The sequence below is a fragment of the Pantherophis guttatus genome, chromosome 1, assembly GCF_059756535.1.
Source record: "Pantherophis guttatus breed Tessera chromosome 1, ASM5975653v1, whole genome shotgun sequence".
Classification (NCBI taxonomy): Eukaryota; Metazoa; Chordata; class Lepidosauria; order Squamata; family Colubridae; genus Pantherophis; species Pantherophis guttatus.
The window spans coordinates 270,612,138-270,635,435 of NC_142063.1; the positions used below are offsets into that span (position 1 = coordinate 270,612,138).

The following is a 23,298-nucleotide window of genomic DNA, read 5'->3' on the forward strand; positions in this document are numbered from 1 at the left end:
AAGTCATGGGGAAATTAGAATGTAAGAGCCAACACTTACTCATAATAACAGTCTCATCTCTCCAGTCATTAGTATTTAGACCCAGAAGTAAAAGTTTCAAGCAGAGGAAAGAATATAGAGGAGCATTCCAAAAGCCATCAAACCCAATGAAATAATACAAGGGGAAGAGAGACAAGGAATAAATCTAGCAGAAGATGATTCTGCAAATCAACAGCAACAAAAATTAATTAACACTCATGTGTTTTGTTGTCTTAGCAGTGGGGAAAATTACTGTAACTTTTGTTAACAATACAGGCGGCACAAATCACATTCTCTGGCATCCTGTACACTTTAACTAAGGCCAGCAAATGATGTACTAATGAAATAATGCCCCTGAGCTCTGTTAATATAACATGACAAAAATTATCTGGCTTTTATGAAGGAGCTATTGGTTCGACCCTCAAATAATATATTCCCAAATTCTTCCAAAGTAATGGATTTGTTGGAGCCACTGTAAAATTGCTCAAAATGCAAGTGAAGGAAAATTCTGTTCCTCATAAAGCTCTAATGGAGTATGGAGTTTCTCTCCCCCACCTCCCTATTCAGTATTAACTCAGTTGAATAACCCATAGTGAGTTGTCTTCAGAAATCTTTGCTCATGGTTCATGGTTAAATCTTTCCATGCGATTTTACAAAAGTAAGAGAAAAGGCAAAAAAAGAGGGAATTATAACTATCATTATGGATCAGCCTTTTCAAGGATCCTAGAAAGTTGTTTGATCAAGAAATGCAGGGCAGAACCTTTGATACTGGATGCTCATCCCACAGGATAACTTCCATTTGCAAGATATGGAAGAAATGCATTTCTGTATATAAATAGGAGAGACTCCCAGCTTGGGTTGCATGTTCATGTCAAAAAAAAGAGACACAAATTATACCCAAGTACCCTAGGGATGAGAAAGAAGAATCATTTAATGAGCTTGTTGGATGTCTTCTCAGCAAGCTAAACTGGAATTAATTAAACAGGCATGCCACAATCCAGGGATTTCTGATAAGGAATTTTATTACAGGAAAACAGAAGGCATGATGAACGAATTCAAGGAATGCTGTGTATCAAAAGCAAGTGCTTTATATAGTGAAATCAATATTCAATTGATTTTTGTGCATCTTTTCCCCTAGCCACACTACTGTATGCAATGAGTTGGAAGCTCTCTCTTTCAGGGAGGAAGACCTGGTTTTAAATCTGTCTTTTGTTTGGGCAATATCCAATTTTTCTCTTTCTATGCAAGAAATAACCCTCACACCTAATTATTTTATTATTAGGATAAAGAAGTCAGTAAAATAGATTTACCCCCCTTGGGGATTGAATATGTAATATTTAAATATGTACTTATGGGGCTCAAGAGCTGACTAGTCAGAACGTTGTATAAAAGGGAAAGATGTATTAAAGTTTATTAGATTAAAAGAGAAGGACTTTGTGGCTAAATCACTCAGTGTGAGGCCTACAAGTCACACAATGGTGTTTTAACATAAAAGTTGAAGGCCTGTTTGAGTCATATTATTTCCAGATGTCAACAGCTTATTTGATTCTAACAGTGGTTTTTAGTAGCTTCAGAAAACCTTAGAATCCCAGCAATAAATATATCAACACAAGGAAACCGATTCTGAAACATCCTCAAGCATAATTTATATCTCTACTCCTTCCCCTTCAGCCTGGGCTAGGATTCTAAATCACAAGGACTCACAAGTATATCATTTTCCCTAACATCCTGCAGATCCCTGTGCAGAATTTTTTATATCTAATTTATTTACTATTCAGTTATCATTTCTGTAGTACTATATTAACAAATGTAGCAATCCAAATATTTTTTTTAATTACAGAAAGGCACATTAAATACTTTGGTCTTGATCATTACTTTGTTCATGTTGTAATTTCATAAGATATTTTTTTCATTTATATCAGTATAGATTTGCCTGTTAATTTTTTGCAGTTATCCGTCTGCTATAACACTTCAAAAGTTGCACTAACTTTAATGAGTTGGTTTTTTTTAAAGCAGCAGATGAAGGCTTGAAACAAGTGGGCTTGTTTTAATTGACAGCAAAAAGAAGCTTCATTTGCATAAGATCCAAAGTGCTTCATCCAAATCATTTGTGAAGTGTGCATAGCTCTTATAAAGCTTACACTTCACAGGTAGTAGAAGAGTGACTGAAAAGACATATGACTGCATTTCTAAGGGGGAAAAAATCCTTCATTGTGTTGAAGCTTGAATTCTGTGAAGAATTTTATGATGTGTCAATGTCATATTTTTAAGATTGAGCAGTTAAAAAGAATATTAGGTGCTCACATTAAATGTTCATTGAGTGAAAGATGTGAACTGCAATCATCTGACAGGGACAAAATCTCAAGGCTTTGTTTAACAATAGAAGCTGTTTCACTCTCTAGAACTACACTAGAAACAAACACTTTCTCTTTTATATAGTTGAAGTTTATAGAAGAAATTAACACATGTTAAGAATCTCCTATTCTTCCAACTGGAAAAGATCTGAACAATTCTATCCATAAAATGCTTGGCCAAACTATCACAATTTATACAGACTGGCTCTTCTGGCCTATCTCCCAGGGAGAAGGGAGGGGGAGGCCCAGATTCTTTAAACAGCTGGCATTCCAATGGTCAAAGAAACAGTTTCCTGTGAAATAAAAGATATATGTGGGGGAGAGGGGATAATTTTTTAACTAATCATTTAGGCAAAAGATGATTAGAAACTGGTTAGGGCAAACAGTGGAGAAATGGATGCTGTGCTGAAAACCAAGTGGGAAATCCTACCCCAGTGACCAGTGGTTTTTCTAATATTGGTAATATTATTTGGATGTTCCAGCTTTTTATATGCAACCGGCTTCTTGCATAACTGTATTTCCAATTCCATTACAGTTAATCCTACCATATCTTAAACAGGCAGAAGAAGAAGCCTGCCAAGGAAAGTGATTTTAAAAATTATGAAAGAGATATTTTTAAAAATAAATATTTTTAATGCTAGACTGGGATGGGGTATAACCAGTGATAGAATTTTCTGTTGAACAGCCTAAATCAGTAGTAGCATCTTTGCTAAGAGTGGCAAGGGAATTAATTGCTTTCACTTAAACAACAGAATGTCTTGGTATGGCTAGATTCCCTTAAACTGCTTTAAGCGTATGCCTAGAAAGTATTTTTAAACTTTTTTTTACCAGAGATTTTATAAATATTATTATAAACTGAATAAAATATTTTCCCCACTCACCCCTGCAGTATCTGAAAAATACTGTAACTTTTAGATTTAAAGTTCATACTGAAAATGGTTTTGCTCCATTTATATTCATAGTAATGTTTTCATTTCATGTAAATGTTTCCCTTGCTTTGAAATGTGTAAACATTTCTGTGACTGTAAAATAATTTGTCCTAGAAACTTTAATTTGCAATTCTCAATGGAGTGGTGCCCTTCAGAATCTTCAATGACATTACTGATCTAATATGGACATTGTGATAGCCTAATAAATCGTACATTGCAGCAGGCAGGAAAAAGAATTAAATTTAGAAATGAGAACAAGTCTAAGAAGAGAGAGTAGAAAGAGAAAAGGGAGAAAACAGTGAAGAAATAGGTTGTGTTCCTTAATCTTAATCCCAAAAGAAAAACAGACAACGAAAATGGCTTATTTTAGTAATAATGTTTACATGAAGGGGTTCTATCATTCCTTAATCTGTTTATGATCTGCATATGTCTTCCTGCAGTAGCCACACAATATTTGAAAATGATTTGTGTATGCATCAGTGAGTTTCAGAGGAGTACTTCATACATGTTTTTATGAGTTTTACAGCATCTCTCCTGAAGTATATTGTACTGTATTGCTTTATTCTACATATAAATATTATGCCCTCATCTATTATATTCTTTCTAATATAAAAAAGGTTGCCTTTGAATCAGTCCCTACTCCTGATGTGTCCTTGTCGTTGGCCCAAATGCTATACTCTTTCTTCAAAGAGCTGCTTGGGCTAAGATTAGTTCTATTCAACACAGTCTTGTGTGAATGCATGTTTTACAAGTTTAAATCAGCTAAAACCTGTGCCTGGTTTTGTTTCATAAGCAAGAAGAGTACTGTTTCTTTTGGCAGTCATTAAATGGTATCATTTTTCATTCAGAGCCATGTAATAATAACAGTATCAACAATATTACTTGTAAGATATATCAGTGTAGTTCCATTATTATTAAGGAAAGTACCCAGTAAAATTTCATACAGTTCATTTTCTGTAACTTTTTTTTGGTATAGAATGACTTGTCTGCTGTTTAATTACTTAGAATTGTAAGTATTTATCCATTTCTGGGATTATCACAATTGCACGTGACCAATTATATTTCATTTTAACTGGATCAGAGAAAACAGGTTATCTCAGGCTATAATCCAGCAACCATATACATGAAATTTTATATTCATTGGGTTTATTTTGAGTTGACAGATACAAATCTAGTGTTAATCAAGTCAGTGGGAAGCAACCCTTATTTTTTCCCCCTTTTATAACATGAATGTTTTGCTTGTTTTGTTTTGCATGCTTTGCATCATAACATTCCTGCAGTCCAGTGCAAATTAATTTTAGGATAAATCAATTGTACAGAGTGAATAATGATTAGATTCATGGTTTAGGTTTAATGCAGTTTTACTAAATAACTTTTTTTTGAAAAAAATATGACTAATAAAATTATGCTTTCTAAAGATACATCACTTTTTGTTTGATTTTTGTATGAACTTCACATTAATCTTTCATGCTGTTCCATTCTACGTGTAATTAATCAAAGGAGATTGATCTTGAAAAGACAGTTAACTGTTACACAATTAAAGGATTCCAGATGGAGAAAAAGAAAATAATTGACTATAATAGTAAAGCCAGCAAAAGCAAATGAAATGTTGATTCATGAATAGAAACTTCTACAAATATGAATAGTCTGAACGGTTTGTTAAATTTGGCCTCAGGCAGTTCTTTGATAGAAGCTCAGTACTTACACATCAGACAATCAGACTGAACAGCCTTTTCAGAGCTTAAAGAATGCTATGAAACAATAGGCAGTATTAAGTTTTGAAATGTGATTGATTGCTCCCTTTGTTGCGAGCACTCTGCTAAGCATTTTCCTGGTGACATAAACTATTTGAAATATTCAAGGGGAAAAGATAGAAATAAAGTTACACTGAAAATAAATGCTAGGTAAAGTAATATTTGATAAGAAATCTATAATTATCCATGCGCTCTCATCAAAATGTTGAGCACACAAAATATTTTGCTATCAGTAGCCATCTGCTGCTGATATACTCATAACAGGATTGGAGGCCTACCATTGCTTCACTGATGATGGAATGGAGGCTGTGTCAATGTGGATTTAATCTGAGCAGGGAGGGCACTCACTCAATAAGAAAATGCACTGAAGCTGCTGGAGAAAGTCAGAGTGCTCAGCCCGGTCCCTCTCCCTGCAGCAAGAGAGGTGTTTTACCTTCGTTATTTCAATATTGGCTTTATTTTCTACCTTTTAACCAATATTAATCAGTATTTCAGTATTCTGAAAAAGTCAGTCAGGGTTTACTATTTTTTTCTGTCAGAAGTGCTCATGAAAGTACCTCCCTCTTTTGCTGTAATGTTTTTAAAATATTAGGAATTACTCCCTTTGGTTAACCTACCTGTAGGGATATTATCTACAAGTGCAGATGATATTGCTACACAGACACCTATCTCTTCTGTTAGTCTTAGATAAGAAATTTACTAGGTAATAAATTTGTGTCTAAAAGAAAACATAGCAGATTGACTTGGTCTACTATTCAATCAGTATGTTAAAGCAAATTTTAATGGTCGTGGAAGGTCTATGGTAGCTAGGTAAGAGCAGTTCAACTCTAAATCTTTCAAATTTGATGAAACTCTTGCATCACAGAACATTCCTCTGAAACTCTTTGTTGCCCCTGCATAGGTCTTCTATGTCTGATACCAGTTCTTCCCCTTCTCTTCTGTTTCTAAAGCTAGCTTAATCATCCGTACAAAGCGGCTCGTGCTTATTTGAGGTAACACTTGAAAATCAACCCATTAGATTTAATTGTACAGTAGAAATAAGAATTAAATGAGTTTCTGCTTGTTCTTTGCATTCATTTCACTTCTGTCATTTGTGTGAGATTTTCAGAGATTCTGGAAGAGACACTAATTTCCAATTGATCTAATTTGCATTAAACGGAATAGCATTATAATTTATATTTTCTCATTGTGATGATTCACAAAAGAATCAAGTCACGCTCCTCTTTCTTAGCTGTGACTTTCTGCAAAGTGAGCAGCTTAACTATAAACTGTTCTGCTTATGCTTCACAACATGCTTGGAAGTGTCAGCCATAATCCCAAACAATTTTTAGACACCAAGAGTAGATACACATTATTTTTGCTTTATATAACAAACTGCTATACTATCATGCAAAATTATTCTAAAAGCCTTTTTTGCATTTTAAATACAATTTGTCATATGGCTTGGGAGACCAGTATTTAAAAATCTCAAGCCCCAGCTACATTGAGTTAATCATATATTTCTGCAGCTTTCGTCTGAAGTCCAGTTAATTTAATCATTGTGTACATGCTTATATCCTTATGCAAGAATATGTTGATGGGATTATTACTGCATTAACATGCATAGGCCTGGGCTTCCTACCTAATGAAACAACTAATGACCAACTTGATTTTTGTGGAGAAGCTTTCCCTTTCCAGGCATGTTTATTTTATGGTAAGTACTGATATATTCTGTGAGACTTGCTCTGAAATTAATACATAGAAATTTGTAGTTTTAGTTATAATTACTTTCAAGAGGGTTATGGGAAATGACCAAACTTTATTAACAATAATTGTGATAAAACAGATTTAAGTTGTCTCCAGACTTTGTCAAGTATTAAATAGATTAAATGAAATAAAGAGGAAATTATTCCATTAAAGGAAGGAAAGTCAAACTCTGGCACTGGTATAGTTTTTAGCTGTTTTCTGGTGTCATTATCAATGTAATTTTGAACTATAACTGCAGTTTGTTTTAGTATTATAATACAATAATATAATTGTCCATGTAGAAGCAAACTTCACTGTATTCAGCAATAATTAATTCAAGTAAGACAAGAGGTTAAACTCATCTTTCCCCAACTTGATATCTGTTGGATTTGGTTATATTTGGAGACTACTAAGCTGAAGAAGACCAATATCAATCACAAATATTGTTTTCTCCAATGGATTCTAAACCAAAACCAAAATATTGAAGCAATTCTTCAATAGATGTAATCCTAATGTGTAACCTTATACTGCTCTTCCATATACACAAGCAATAAATTACAGAAAAACCTATGAAATTGGGTGACAGCATGAAAAATTTCCAGTCTTATTCTTTATTTTTGATTCCTGTCACAAAATGAATTGATCCATGCTGCGTTCCTAAATCACTATAATTCCATAGAATTTTTAGATGCAAAATAACTCCTAGAAACCAGATTTTCCTAATCCCTTCTCTTTTTTTTCTCCTTAAGGAAACCTTAATGTTAAAGCCATAGTTACATCATTCAAAATCAACTATACCTTAGAATGTTTGTTCTTGTCCTCCAGCTGTGTCTTTTGCTATTATAAATTAACATCCCTTTATAAGCAAACTAATAGTATATTATACTAAACAAATGTCTTACATTGTTTTTATTATAATTGTGTGGACCTTATTTTCTTATTATTAGATACCAGTGGGTTCTTGGTTGAGGGACAGATTCTTTAGCATTCCTTATTTGTGTGAATTCTTCAAACCAGAAAATTTCTACTAATACCTCCATTGTATTGTAACACACTGCACATAATTCAATTTGGCTATAGTTAAGAGAATGAGACAAAATTGAATATGGTTGAGTTGAAAGCAAATAATTTTCATCCTACCTACGTAACCCCCAAAATAAGACCCTGTCTTATATTTTTTGAACTCTGAAATAAGTGCTTGGCCTTATTTTCAGGGAGGTCTTATTATTTTGGGGCGCATGGAGCAAGATGGGGCTCCTCTTGCCGTCTTATCTGATTTCCAGATCTGTGTTTAAATATTTTTGGGGAGGGCTTAATTTCGAGGGGAGGCTTATTTTAACGCATGCGCTCAAAAGCCCAATTGGGCTTATTATCGGGGGATGTCTTATTTTTGGGGAAACGGTATATTTAACAAACTTGAATATAATTATATCAGCCATTTATAAAAAGATCTTCTCTCTGTTAAATAATACATATTTTAAGTAAATTACCTTTACAACAGGGGAAAACCATACTGACAATAAGTCTCCATTTTGCTATAAAGCATTAAATATCCACAAATCTTAAACTGTCTAAATTTAAAATCACTTCCTTAACTTAATGTTCCTGTGCGCGATTGTGGAAAAGCTTAGGAAGGTATGGAAAAGAATATAGACATAATCAGTTAATTGAAAACTTATAAATAGCCACTAAATTCAGTGAAGAGAAACCCAGAAAGAAGCAATTCAAATCGTTCAAAGAGTCTGGGCTCTATTAACTCACTATAAATGAGTGATTTTCAAACATGGCAACTTTAAGATGTAGGGACTTCAACACCCAGGATTCCCCAGCCAGCATTATAAATAAATTTGGGAAATTGCATCATCATTTCTATGATTTTGATTTATTCCAGCCATACATTTAAATCTGTGCGTCTCTTGCTTCTTTTTTCTTGCCTAGCTACTGTACATGGGCCATGACAATTTCCACAGGTATTAAATGTGATAAATATTCCACGGTGAACGCCAATAACAGTGCTTTAAACTCAAATATGAAGCACTCTGATGTCATAGTCTCAATTAAATCACTGGTCTGAACACAAATGCATTTCCTGACATGCGCCAATTTTTGCATAAAGGTTTTTCTTTAAACATTTTAGGTGAAGGGTCCTCCAGCCGCAGGTGCGTTTAAAGAAAGACCAACAAAGCCCACAGCATTTCGCAAGTTTTACGAACGAGGTGACTTCCCAATTGCCCTTGAGCACGATACAAGAGGAAACAAAATAGCCTGGAAGGTAGGTCAGGGCACAGCTGTGACAGGCAGCTGCACTTATTGAAGTGACAAATGTCATTGCCCAAACTGTTGGCTTATAAGTAAATAAAGTGAAGTAATTTCTTAGCAAATAGAAGACGGTGGGGAAAACAAGCCAAGAGACCGGCCTCCTGAGTCAGCCATCTACCTTGGTGAACAATTAAATTATATGCTGCAAAAAGGAAGTTGACAGAATTGCTTTGCCTTAGAGAACTGTCTCCTGCTCAATTCATCTCTATTTTTATGAGGACCTGGCAACCCAGCCTTTTCCAGGCAGTCCATCAAGTGATGGAAGTGGCTGGATACAGTGAGCAGCAGCAGCCATTTATCTCTCTCCTCTCCCCCCCCACTCCCCCACCCCAATTTCACCTTCCTGCAGGACAGTTTCAAATGGAAGCTTTAATTACCTAAATGGATAGGTCAAGATTGCCTGCTCCTTTGAAATGCAGAGCAGAATACTAACGAAGGCAGATTCTCATTCCAGGGCTTCACTCCCAGGCTGCAGCATATGTCAGACAGCGTAATCGCTGTCATACATGCCCCTGTTAGAGGCTGACCTCCACTGCTAAAACCATTATGGCTCTGACATCTCTGACAAAAGGTTAATTGGCTTCAAAATAAATGTATTGCCTAATGACTTCATTCAAATGCAGCCGTGTTTCTCTCCAAAAGGCTCAGTGATGTTATTTGTAAAACTTGCCAATCTTTGAGGTAACTAGAGCAGGCTTTTAAATTTAATTTGAAAAATGAATGCTGATCTTTAACCCGCTCTTTCTATTTAATTATTTTTGTTATCAAAGAATGAATTTCACTCTTTCTGCATATTATTTATTGTCTGGAATAAGATTTCTCTTCAAACCAGACAAAGATAGCCTGAAGATACATCATATATTGGGAATAATAAAAAAAAAAGAAGAAAAGGAAAAAAGGAAAATAAAAAGAAACAGATAAGCCATTCTTAGAACATTTGAGTAGCTCATGTTGAAAAACAATGATTTAAGTTACCATAATTTAGGTAATTAAAATAAAAATGAATGTTCTTGGACATGATCATAATAATCGTCTATAATTTATATTATTAAACAATTTGGCACTGTAATGTACTAAGAAAGATTGCATCAAAATTTAAGGGATCTATTTCACTCAGGTATACTGGCCAATGACTTTTGGCATAACATTTTCTAATCTTAGAATCTTATAGAATATTATTACTGATATGTATAGATAAATGTAAACTTTGTTATTTATATAAGAATCTTTGTATTAACTTTATATGGAATTTGTGATACTATGTTGTTTTGATTTTTCTCAATATTATATGCTTAAGGCAATAATACATTTCATTTGAATTAATAGACATAGGAAAGAAATCACAAAGCAGAACGGATGGGCCAAAGTCCATCAATTACAAAACGACTTATAGACTAACTTGAACAGATTTAAGTTTAATTATATCTATTTTTTAAAGGGTGGCATGATTGAATATTACTAACTTGGGAATTTTAGTGGTAAAGATTTAGAAGAGAACAGGCAGGAAATACCCAGAAGTGTAATAAGTATTTTATTATTTTCATTCATTCTTTCATTTATTATTTTCAGTCCCTATTTTACTGCTTGGATTTACTGTATACAACAGAAGATTTTTTACCAAGTTCCAAAAACAGCATGGTATCAAGAGAACATAAATGTTAAAAAGCTGCTGTAATTCCAGCCATTTTTTGATCTTTAGGTTAGCTGATGTCTTATAACAGCATAGGCACCAATCAAAAGCCACATCCCACTGTTGCTTTGCTATCCTTTCATCCTATCCCAAAGCTAGCAGGAATTTGTATAGCACAGGATATCTTGCTAGTTGTACAACGTGGCTTCCTGTGCAACTGGAAGAGGTCTGCATTGAGCTAATATAAATGTGCAAAGAGCCATGATTGGTAGTTTTTTGAGCTGAAATTCCAGCCTTGTCCAATATCTTTCAGCTTATGAAAAGGCTCCTTTAACTGACATGCACAAAAGTCTTGCATTTTTTGCATGATTTTTTTTCTTTTACTTTCATATTGTATACAGGAAGGATGAACTTTTAAACAAATCTTGGAAACTATGGATCCACCAGATGATTGTTCAAATTAATGATCCCTAGCTGGCAGCAAAGAGTTTGAGGATTCTTGTTGTTGATCTTCTAAATCACTTGACAGCCATTGAATGGTCATCTAGATTATCATGTAGCTGAGTGCAATTGTTGAAAGTTTTGAAGAAGTGCAGTTAAAGGGATTTAACTGTAAGGATTGATGTGGAAACTGGAAGCTGTCTAAGGAGATGAAGTGAGGAATCAATACTTGGCTGGAAGTCTATTGAAATACAAAATTCGGGTCCTTTTGGTTACACACATTAAGTCAGGCAAGTTTCAAAGCTTTGTACTTTCTGGGTTGACCAGTGGATCAGTGGTCTATCCCTTTTTTTAAAAGGGGGGAAAGTGATTGTGGTATTCTAGTCTCCCTTAAAAAAGAATTGATGATTGGACAAAGAGATCAGGGACCAAATTGATGGGCGGGATTCCACAGGAAACAGGCAGAAACAACTAAAAGCCAAGAGACAGATAAACAGCAGTAGCAGGTTGATCCAGTATTATCTTTTAGACACACACAACATGATTCAGCTATTTTCCTAAGTAGAGGAAAGTATTGCTATTTAGGGTTCTTTGTAACCTCTTAATTATTGTCTGAACGTTTAGTTTTTCTGCTATGTATTCAAAATCATGAGCAAATGATTGGTTGGGATGTTACAGGAGAATCAAATTGAAATTCTTGGTTTTCAGCCATCAAATTGTCATTTTCTCTTTCAAATTGACTTTCTAGCCTCGGTGAATAAAATACAGAGGGGTGGGGGACTCATGCTCCCTTAGGCTTCATAGAAGAAAGTGGATCATCAAATAAGTAGAGTGATTTACATACTTGTCTAATACCTACTTACTTGTAACTAGACTGTCATAATGAATTACTATAGCAGTACGGCCACAGAGGCTTTTTATTTAGGCAGAGTTGGGTTTGGGTCAATATGATTCCATATATGAGAAAAGGCTGTGTATTAGGATATTTCTACAGCATCAATCAGTTTGCAGATTTGGTTTTACAATGGAGTGCATTCACATGGGGAAAAATATGGTGATATCCCATGGAAAATGTACCTCCATAGTGAGAAACAAGAACATTGAATTTCAAGGAGAGGCAGACCTAGATAAAGGAAGTGACACTTCTTTGGAGCAAATATCTATAGAGGAGATCTTGGAAATTCAAGGGTGGAACAGCAACCTAAACAGTAGCTGAAGTTAAAAATGCAAGCAATGAAGAAGTAAGGTCTCCTTTTCACAATGATAAATACACTGGATAAATACAAAGTATTTGCTTAAATTGTCTTTCATGTTGAAGAAATTGTATACAAATGCATGATGGACATGTACTTTTATTTTGATTTTGGACATTTCCCCCCAAGTACAGAAAACAATTTAATAACCATGACATATAGTTCCTGCCATTTCATAAAATCATTGCTTTTGAAGACCTCAAAAATACTGCTACTTTCATATAATGCAGCATAATGGAGGAACTGTGCTAGCTTGTGACAATATTTTTAAAGCTCTCCCCCACTTGTGGTTATGATTCCTAGAAGAGGTGGATAAGTAACCTATCCTGAACTGTAAATAAAAAATATTTCTGAACACCAACAAACACAGGAAACTGACAAAAAGAGAGAATGAGGAAACTAAGAATGTTAGAGAAGAAGAAACCAAAGGGAGATATAACATTCTTCAAGAACTATCGCACATATGGCAGCAATTGTTTTTCCTGGATTTTCCTGTATCCCAAACAGCTGAAAATAGAAGAATAGTTTTAAGGTACATGAAGGAAGATGTTGATTCAATGTTAGGAGTAACTTCCCAATAGTTAGAACAGTTTGATGACAGAACCAATTACACAGGGAGGCAATGAACCTCCCTTTACTAATTATATTCAAGAGAGGATGAATAGGAATACTTGCAAGGAGATGGAAGATGGAGTCATTGGCTAAAACAGCTATGTGGGTCTGTGACAAAATGATGGATAACATCCCTTGCCTAGCTATTATACTACTACATTGACATCCTACCATTTGTCTGGAAATTCAAGCTAGAAATGCAGAAGGCTTTTCCAGACTCTTTTCTGGTAGTCTTTTGCACAATCCTTCTGCTATCAGGACTGAAAGGCAAGATTTCCTAATTAGCCTTGATTACAAGAATCTGCCAGTAGAGAGAGAAGTTAACCTCTCCTATATGCAGAAATGCTTTCTACTCATGTACATAATTTGTTACTACTTTGATGACAAAACTGCTATTCATATATTTATGTAACATAACTATTTAAAAACATCATTGAGAGAACCATATCGTTTTTCAGTGATGATTGTACAGAAGGTTGTACAGAATCAAATGCCATAAGCAAAGGCACAACATCACAATAACCAACTTTCCCCCAATTAATTAGAACTATAAAATGTGCAGCTATCAAACTATACTTTGAGTTTACTAGAAAATGTACAAATGATCATTATACCATCTTTCTCATTTTTAATTCAATAAAATAATAACTTATATTTCTCATCTTGTAGTACATATGCCATTGATAATATGTAATGTAGGCTAAATGGGATATGACTATCTTTCCCATAATAGAAGGATAATGAATGATCGAATGAATGAATGAATGAATGAATGAATGAATGAATGAATGAATGAATGAAGAGCTTTACTGCACTTCACCAAGCATATGACAATTGTACAAAATAATAAAATGAGACAACAGTCATAAAATATTCGGACATTAGTTCTAAGAGCTACACATGCAAACTTGGTGAAAGTTTAAATAATTGCTTTTGCCTGCCCAAAGGAATTTCACATAAAATGTATCTGTTTGTGTGGGACTGGTCTAATGAGGGGTATTAGCAACTCATTATGAGGATCTCTATAGAAACCACAAAAGAGTAAAACAAGGGTCAATGATTCACTGCTCCCAGACACAGAGGGCAAATATTTTCTGCATAAAGGGTTTTCTTAAAACTTGCCCTCCAATGCACTGATTGCAAGATGTCAAAGCGCAGTAATGTTAAAGGCTCTACAGAATATATTAACTATATGCTGATCCATTTATACAGCTAGTTGAAATAGACTTTAATTTGCCTCGAGTTTTATTTCAGCTGGCATTTTGCTATATTCTGTTTGCAGTTCTGTATTAAGGATTCTTTAAGTAAGTAATATATCACAATTTGGTTTTTGTCCAAGTTTCAGCAACAGTGAAACTTGGACAAATTCTGCCAATTTCTGAAGTCTGCCTCCAATTTGTTGTTTCTGGAGAAACATAGTTTGCCTAGCAAGATAAGAGGTTGAATGTTTAGCCAGTATTGAAAAAAACTTAGCCATTGTCTTATTTCTTATTTATTTTTAGCAACTCTGCATCCTATCACAGAGCTACATCAAAAACACATCTTAAACGACTTTCATAAGCTTTCCTTAGTTTACACTCTTTCTGGTTTAGCATTAATGATACTTAGATTTAATTGAGCCCGTACAGGAGTGGAGCCAACAGTTTGATTTTAAATGGTTGTAAAGCAGCTGAAATATGCTATGTGTCTCTAGAGAAAAGAAAGAAAGAAATGCTGTAGAGATCCTCTGAACAGGACAGGCAGTTGACTTTATTCAATCAGTTCATAAAATTGCTCAGTCAATATACAACTGATGGTACATACACACAATAATGGAAAAAATGTTCCTGGTATCCATCATAGCAATAGCAATAGCACTTAGACTTATATACCGCTTCGTAGTGCTTTACAGCCCTCTCTAAGCGGTTTACAGAGTCAGCATATTGCCCTCAACAATCTGGGTCCTCATTTTATTGGCCTCAGAAGGATGGAAGGCTGAATCAATCTTGAGCCAGTCAGAATCAAACTCCTGGAATGAGCAGTGAGTTAGCCAGCAATACTACGTTATAACCATTCTGCCATGACAGCTTATACATTCCAAATATGAATCAAGCTACCTTTTCCATGGGCTTCCCATCCAGGTCAGCTTTTTTAATAACTCCTTGCAAACTGTATGAGATTAGTTTTTTCATTAATTACAGTAACAGATCCTTGGAAAAGTGGGGTAGCTCTCCTTGATAGCATTATCATACTATCTGCATACTGTAAATTTGTATACATAGGCATTGTTTACAAATTTCAAAGCATAATGTTCTTCATTTAAATCCACACAATTGCACTGAGATAATAATGGAATAATAATGAAGAGGGGATGCACCTTGATTAATTCCATTGGTAGTCAGCACTATATTTGAGAGATGAAATATAGTGCTATATTGCACCTCACTCTCAGTCTGATGTTCATACAAAAGGCATATATGAGAGAAGCTATCAACTGTAGATTTAGGTTGGTGTCAAAGGATTTCCCTATAAATGGAATGAAAGGTTGGGTTAAGGTCTATAAAATAAAGTAAACAAAATTGACTTGGGAGTCTGAGTCTTTTTTTCAGTAAAAAGTATGAAATCCTAATCTAGCACAAAGCAACACACACTAAATCCTGCCTGTTCATTGGCCACCAAATTGCAAAAGCATTTTTGGGAGAAGGGAAAAGAAATAAGGAAGTTAGAGCAACTAGTCTCCATTTGAATGTGCTGGAGGGAACCAAACATTTCAGCTCTTCGTTTCCTAAAGTTTTTTTATTCTCCCTCTCCCTCTTTCTCTCTCTCCCTCCCCACATCTCTCTCTCTTTCTCTCTCTCTCTCTCTCTCTCTCTCCACTCTCTCTCTCTCTCTCTCTCTCACACACACACACACACACTTTAAACATCTTTATTGATTTTCTTTTAGCCAAAACCTGCTTTCACAGTGGCAAATGCTGTTTCAGCTCCAGTTAATACATTCATTTTGCAATTACAACAGCAAGAATTATTGTCAACAATATTACTACCTACTTCTGTGTCCTTAAACCTTCTATAACAGATATATGTAATAGCAGAGTATATAACTTATGTTTGGAAAAAGTGTGCGGGAGGGGTATTGTTTCATCTTTGTGGAGGACAGATGGTTGGCAACATCCAGAATATGAAAGCTTAAGAATCCCAGATCTGAATGACTTGCACAATCTTGCAATTTGCAATGTCCTTCTAAAGCCCATAGATCAATGCTATCATGTGGTCCCATATGCAGCTTCCAGAACTTGTGCTGTTATTTTTATGCCATGCACTTTCAACAGGTTTATCTCAGTAAAAATAGTTAATGAATCATCCTTCTTGTGACCTAAGCTATAGGGAATCAAAACACAAGTGTAATATGATTAGGCAGAACAACTGCTATGTTAAGATGAAATGATGTCTGGAGGGTTTGCATGCCATTCTGATTGCCACGTTACTGTGAATACATATTTGTTGGAATGTGCTTCAAACATCGTAAAACCTGGTTTTTTTTTTAAACAGACACTTTTGCAGAAAGGATCTTCACAACATATTGTGCTTCAGTTAAAATGGTGTAATGCGTAGAACAAGTTCAGTTTATTTGCTGCCCTAATATACTTTTGAAGGAAAGGGAAGAGATTGGACAACTGGAAGTTTTTAAGAAGAGATTGGACAACCATTTGTCTGAAATGGTATAGGGTTTTCTGCCTGAGCAGGGGTTGGAGTAGAAGGCCTCCAAAGTCCCTTCCAACTCTGTTATTCTGGAATTAAAGGAAGTCTGGAGCACAGCCACCTTGATTTAAGATATGTTCTTATATATTTACACCTTTCTATAATAGTAATGTTCTTTTTATTGCCACTATTTGGCTGTCTCTAATATAAAAAGAAAACTCCAGTTCCTTGATCTCATATTTTAATAGAAGGCAAACAATTGAACAATCCACAGACTATCTGAAACAAACTTAATATCACATACCAGGGGTGGTAAAGAAATAATAGATACAAAAACAATATAGAGTGTGGGGGACGTGTGTATATGTAAGACAGAGACAGAGAATATAATACATTGCAATTCTGGTAAAGCTAAAAGGGTGTTGAAATAATTTGTAATCTGGAATGGAAATTATTATATCCTCTTGTCCATGGATTTCCTGGCCAACTAAATAAAATATTTCTTAATATTATTTCTGAAAACCTTTATTTTACAGTTAGAAGACCAATTTGTATTGAGAATATTTTAATCAGATGATAAACAGTGTGTTGTTGTTATAATAAAGTCTAATTTTAAGACTTAGCCTGTGGTTTATCTTGCACATACAGTATGAACAATAAATGAAAATGCCGTTAAGCAAATATCTCTGCATTTTCTTCCTGAGCAACTAAACGAGATACCAAACATTGCAAAATAAAGTGTCAAATGGCTTACGGATCAGTGAGGAATGTTTCCATGACAGGAAGGAACAGTAGAGAATATACACAGAAACCAGGCACTATTTCATTTTCATGTGAGAATTTATTTCCTAATTTAGTAGTATTATAATCTATGAAATAAAGGTAGAATTATCCATCCAAATAGAAATATTTTTATCAAAACTGAAGCATTACTGTAATAACCACAGAAAAGCAAGTTCTTTTTGCATTTGCATTTGCTTACCTCACTATCTATGATGGGCAATAATGATCATAGCAGATTTTCAAAACTATTCACTCTTCAAAGTATTATTATTATTTCTTCTGCTCAAAGATCATAGAATTTTCTTTTTAAATAGTTTCAGCTGTTTACAACATTACGTTTTTTTTCTTCATATTGTTTTCATATTTATGATTCAGAATTTTAATGAAATGGCTGTTCTACTTCCTTAGGTAAAATATCACATTTATTAAAATACCAACATGTATATTGATTTAGCAGCTGGATAATTTGTTTCTCCTACAGTATAAAGGATGTTACTTTGAAAATGCCCTAAATCTCTTTTTCCTTTAATAACAGACTTTGCTAGAATTTGAATTCCAGCTGTTACAAGGAGTTAAAAAACAAAACAGACCTCCAAAGAAGAATGGTAGTTTATCTGATTTGGGGAGTACAGAACCTCTAAGATTTCAGTTATTACTTTTTCTATGTTGATTAATTAGACTTACTAAATTTCAGTAAAGAACAAAAAGTACTATGTGAAACTGTAGATGTGAGTGGAACAAAAGATAGTTGGAAAGGATATAAAAGAATACTATGATAGAGTAAATGCTGGTGTAAAAATTTTGCTGGTGCAAAATCCTTCTGCGCATGTCCAAGATGGCGGCTGGGATCGCGATCTGAGGATGGGGTGCCGACCTACCCTTTGGGTCCTTTGGGGGTCGTTTTGAAGAGCTTCGACCCCAGGACCAGTCAGGGGAGCTCCTGGCCAGCACGGAGAGGGTTTTCTTTCCCTCCGTGACTGAGCAGAGAGGAAGGGGCGATGTGTGGAGCGTCAGGCTGATCAGCTGGGCGTCGGCAACGTCGGCAGCGTTTCCTAACAGCCGGAGGCCATCAACTGACTTGAGCGGCGTTGTGCCGGGGGCGCCCGCCGCGTGGCAAGTTTTCTAAGCCCGGGGGGTTGCCCGAAGGGTTGCAAGATGTGTCGGGCACCCCCTGAAGATCTCTGGGACGTCGCCAGGCTCTTTCGGGGGCTGGCGACAATGGCGCGGGGGCAGCGGCGATGGCGGTTGCTGTGGAGGCAAGCTGACGGTCAGATGGCGCTGGGGACCCCCCCTTTTGGAAAAGGAGCTGGGGGGGCAACAAACCAACAGGACTGGGAGACCTGCAACCACGGTTGGGGCGGAAAAGACCCGGAGTGATCTTCTGGGCCTTGGGGGGCCTCAATTTGTGGTTGTGTGGGGGGCTGGGGGCTCGAGAAAACTGCCCCATTTCTGCCCCATTTCTCTCTCCTCCAGCGTTCCTCTTTAGAACTGGGCCCACCTGGACCAACTGTCAGCCTGTGGGACTCATTGGCCCTATGCTCTATTACTATTCTGAACCCCCCTGACTCTGGAGAGGGCTATTTCCACCTGAATGGGAGACCGGTACATGGCTGCATCCCGTCGGCTGAGGGGGCTAGACATTTGCCTGACCACCGTGAGAGGGTGGCCAGGTGTCAGAGCCCCTGGGGGCTGAACCGGGACGCTTTCTACATATATGCACTTTACCAGCTTTCTACATATATGCACTTTACCAGCGAGGGGACTTTACCATCGGTCTTTACCACTGGACAAAACGCCGTGAGAGGGCAATTTTTGGACCTGACCCCCGGACGCTGTCTATATGCATCGGTTCATTGCTGCCACCCCACCACAAGAGGGGGCTGTCCAGCTGACCTAACCACCGTGAGAGGGTGGTTGGATCTATTTCCCCCTTGGAACTGTGGTCGTCCTGGCTTTGGACTATGTCCTCTGTTGTGAGGGGACAGGGGACTTGGTCCTGCAATTATGTCTCTGAGACCCCCCATTCCTTTGTCTTCTCCTCGGTCCTTTATATACACCCTCAGGATATGGTCGTGTCACCCATTATGATTAATGTACTCAGCAGCGGAGCTTCTTGGTCTGCGAGACTCCCCCCTCTCGCAGGCTTGGCCCTCCATTCTATCGAGGGCCTACCTCGATGACGGGCTCTGGTGTCCCGAGAGGTGGCATGCCGCAAAGAGGGGGCTGCGGGGTTTTTTAAAATTGTCCTTGTTTAAACTTTTAAGGGGTTCTGGGAGGGGGGAGGGGGGTGGGATTGGAATTAGGGTTGTGGGTTTGGGGGATAACCCACTAGGGGGAGAGTCGGGCTTGGCCAGGACGTTCGGCGGGGGTGGTGGGGGATCCGGAGGGGGTCGAGCTGGTCCAGACTGTGTTTTTACCATCGGTACTGTGTGTGGGAGAGGTAGATATGGCGGGAGCAGGGGACCATATCATGTTAAGGGAGCACGCACCCGCTGTCTTCAAGCGGTAGAGTGCTCCGGCCCCCAAGGCTCCACCCATTCTCCAGGTAGTACAGACCTTCAGGGCCCGGGCCTTCGCCTGATGTTGTGCAACGCCAGGTCTGTAGTAAATAAAGCCCCCCTCATCTGTGATCTTGTTTACGAGGGGGGAGCGGACCTGGCGGGTATTACGGAGACCTGGTTGGGCCCAGAGGGAGGGGTCCCTCTGGTAGAAATGTGCCCACCAGGTTTCCACGCATTTCATCAGCCAAGGTCACAGGGGAGGGGCGGGGGAGTAGCGGTTATTATTAGAGAAGGCCTTAGGCTGAGGGAGACCACTGTACCTCAGCTGGTTGTGAGTCCCTCCTTGTGAAGTGGGGCCACGGGGTTCAGATGGGTTTGCTGATCACGTACCTGGCTCCCTGCCATGTGGCGGCAGCCCTGCCCGAGCTACTCAACGTTATTGCCGCGGTAGCGGTTGATACCCCCAGACTTATGGTCATGGGGGATTTCAACCTGCCATCCGTGGGTGAGGCGTCTGAGGTGGCTCGGGAGTTCATGGCTTCCATGACGGCCATGGACCTGACCCAACTAATTCATGGCCCTATGCACACTGGGGGAAACACACTGGACTTGGTTTTTGTTTCTGGACAGTGGTTGAGTGATCTCGAGATAGGGGATATAGTCATCGAGCCCTTGTCATGGTCAGATCACTCGCTCCTTCGCCTTGACCTTCGAACCGTGGCACCCCGCTGCAGGGAGGCGGAACCGGTAAGATGGTACCGCCCCAGGCGCCTGATCGAACCCGATAGGTTCCAGATGGAGCTTGGGCCAATCCCGGAGGTTCTGGCTCACGCCTCATCTGGGGACCTAGTGGCCGCCTGGGATAGGGCGGCTGCTGGAGCCCTGGATCGAGTCGTGCCTTTGCGGCCTCTGACCCGGCGCCGATCTCGCCTGGCTCCTTGGTTCACCGAGGAGCTGAGGGAGATGAAGCGCCGGAAAAGATGCCTAGAGAGCTGTTGGAGGGCTAGTCTTTCTGAATCTGACCGAACACTGGTAAGATCTCATATTAGGAGTTACCTAGTGGCGATAAAAGCAGCAAAATGTACTCATTTTACTGCTCTTATTGCGTCATCAGATAATCGCCCGGCCACCCTGTTTAGGGTGACCCGCTCCCTGCTCCACCAGGAAGCGCAGGAGGACCCCTTGGAGGGAAGAGCCGAGGATTTTGTTCAGTATCTGTATGACAAAATCACTCAGATTCGGGCAGGTCTGGACTCTGACGGGATAGATCCAGCGAGGGTAACGGAGACAGGTCTTGAGACTGTTATCTGGGATGAGTTTGATCCTGTGACCCCAGATGACGTGGACAGGATTCTGGGTAGATTGAACGCGACCACATGTTTGTTGGACCCGTGTCCCTCCTGGTTAGTGCTGGCTTCCCGGGAGGTGACGCAAAGCTGGCTCCAGGGGATTATAAATGCTTCATTGGGTGAGGGTGTCTTTCCCGCCGCCCTGAAAGAGGCGGTGGTAAGGCCTCTCCTCAAGAAGCCTTCCCTGGACCCGGCAGTATTGGCTAATTATCGTCCAGTCTCCAACCTTTGCTTCATTGCGAAGGTTGTTGAGAGTGTGGTTGCGCGACAGCTACCCCAGTACCTGGATGAAGCGTCGTATCTAGATCCGTTCCAGTCGGGCTTCAGACCTGGGTACAGCACGGAAACGGCATTGGTCGCGTTGGTTGATGACCTCTGGAGGGCTCAGGACAGGGGTTGTTCCTCTGTCCTGGTCCTGTTAGACCTCTCAGCGGCTTTTGATACCATCGACCATGATATCATGCTGCACCGGCTGGAAGGGTTGGGGGTGGGAGGCACCGTTTTACGGTGGTTCTCCTCCTTTCTCTCTGACCGGTCGCAGTCTGTGTTGACAGGGGGGCAGAGATCGACCCCGAGGCCCCTTATATGTGGGGTGCCGCAGGGATCGGTTCTCTCGCCCCTTCTGTTCAACATTTATGTAAAGCCGCTGGGCGAGATCATCCGTGGTTTCGGGGTGAAGTACCATCTGTACGCTGACGACACCCAGCTGTACATCTCCACCCCGGACCACCCCAACGATGCCCTTGAAGTGATGTCCCAGTGCCTGGAGGCCGTACGGATCTGGATGGGGAGAAACGGGCTCAGGCTCAACCCATCCAAGACCGAGTGGCTGTGGTTTCCGACGTCCCGATATAGTCAGCTGGCGCCATCGCTGGCTATTGGGGGCGAATCATTGGCCCCCATGGAAAGGGCTCGTAACTTGGGCGTCCTCCTGGACTCACGGCTGTCTTTAGAAGAGCACTTGACGGCCATGACCGGGAGGATTTTTCATCAGGTTCGCCTGATTCGCCAGTTGCATCCCTTTCTAGATCGGGACTCGTTACGCACAGTCACTCATGCCCTCGTCACCTCTCGTCTGGACTATTGTAATGCTCTCTACATGGGGCTCCCCTTGAGGTGCACCCGGAGGCTCCAACTGGCGCAGAGTGCGGCCGCGCGGGTGGTTATGGGAGCAACATGGAGCTCCCATGTAACACCTCTCCTGCGCGAGCTGCACTGGCTCCCGGTGGTCTTCCGGGTGCGCTTCAAGGTTCTGGTTACCACCTTTAAAGCGCTCCATGGCTTAGGACCTGGTTACTTACGGGACCGCCTACTACCATCAACAGCCTCCCACCGACCAGTACGCTCCCACAGAGAGGGGCTCCTCCGGGTGCCGTCGGCCAAGCAATGTCGGCTGTCGGCCCCTAGGGGGAGAGCCTTCTCTGTGGGGGCACCGACGATCTGGAATGAGCTCCCCCCAGAGATACGGAGGATTCTGGATCTGCGCACCTTCCGCCGCGAGTTGAAGACGCTTTTATTTCATCAAGCTGGCCTCGCCTAAATCTTCTCCCTTTTAAGTGTAAATTTTAAATTTTTAATGTATTTTAAAATTATGGGTTTTTTAAATTATGGGTATTAATTCAGCCAAATTTATTTAATTCATTTTATTCTATTTTAAATTTTGTATATCTATGTGTTTTATTTCATGGCTGTGCACCGCCCTGAGTCCTTCGGGAGTAGGGCGGTATAGAAATTCAATAAAATAAATAAAATAAAATAAATAAATAAATAAACTGGATTAGCTGAAATTGTTTTCTTATCTGCAGTTCATTTAATATGTCTTACTCCTTTTCTGAAAGGCATGATTGATAAGCCACTATGTATCATATTTCAACTTTCAAAAAGAAAAGGAAAGAGAGTTGTTTATGCTTATTATTTTTGCTTCTCTCCTACCAAGAAATTGTGAATGTC

At 38.9% G+C, this 23,298-nt stretch overlaps 1 protein-coding gene across 2 annotated transcripts in view; it reads left to right on the forward strand.

Moving 5' to 3' along the window:
- Positions 1-23,298, forward strand: part of PACRG (parkin coregulated) — a 266,103-nt gene that overhangs the window by 20,737 nt on the left and 222,068 nt on the right. For both annotated transcript variants that reach the window (XM_034428504.3, XM_060692314.2), the window contains exon 2: positions 8,918-9,052. In XM_034428504.3, the coding sequence (XP_034284395.1) occupies positions 8,918-9,052 (135 nt within the window). The remainder of the gene's footprint in view (positions 1-8,917; positions 9,053-23,298) is intronic.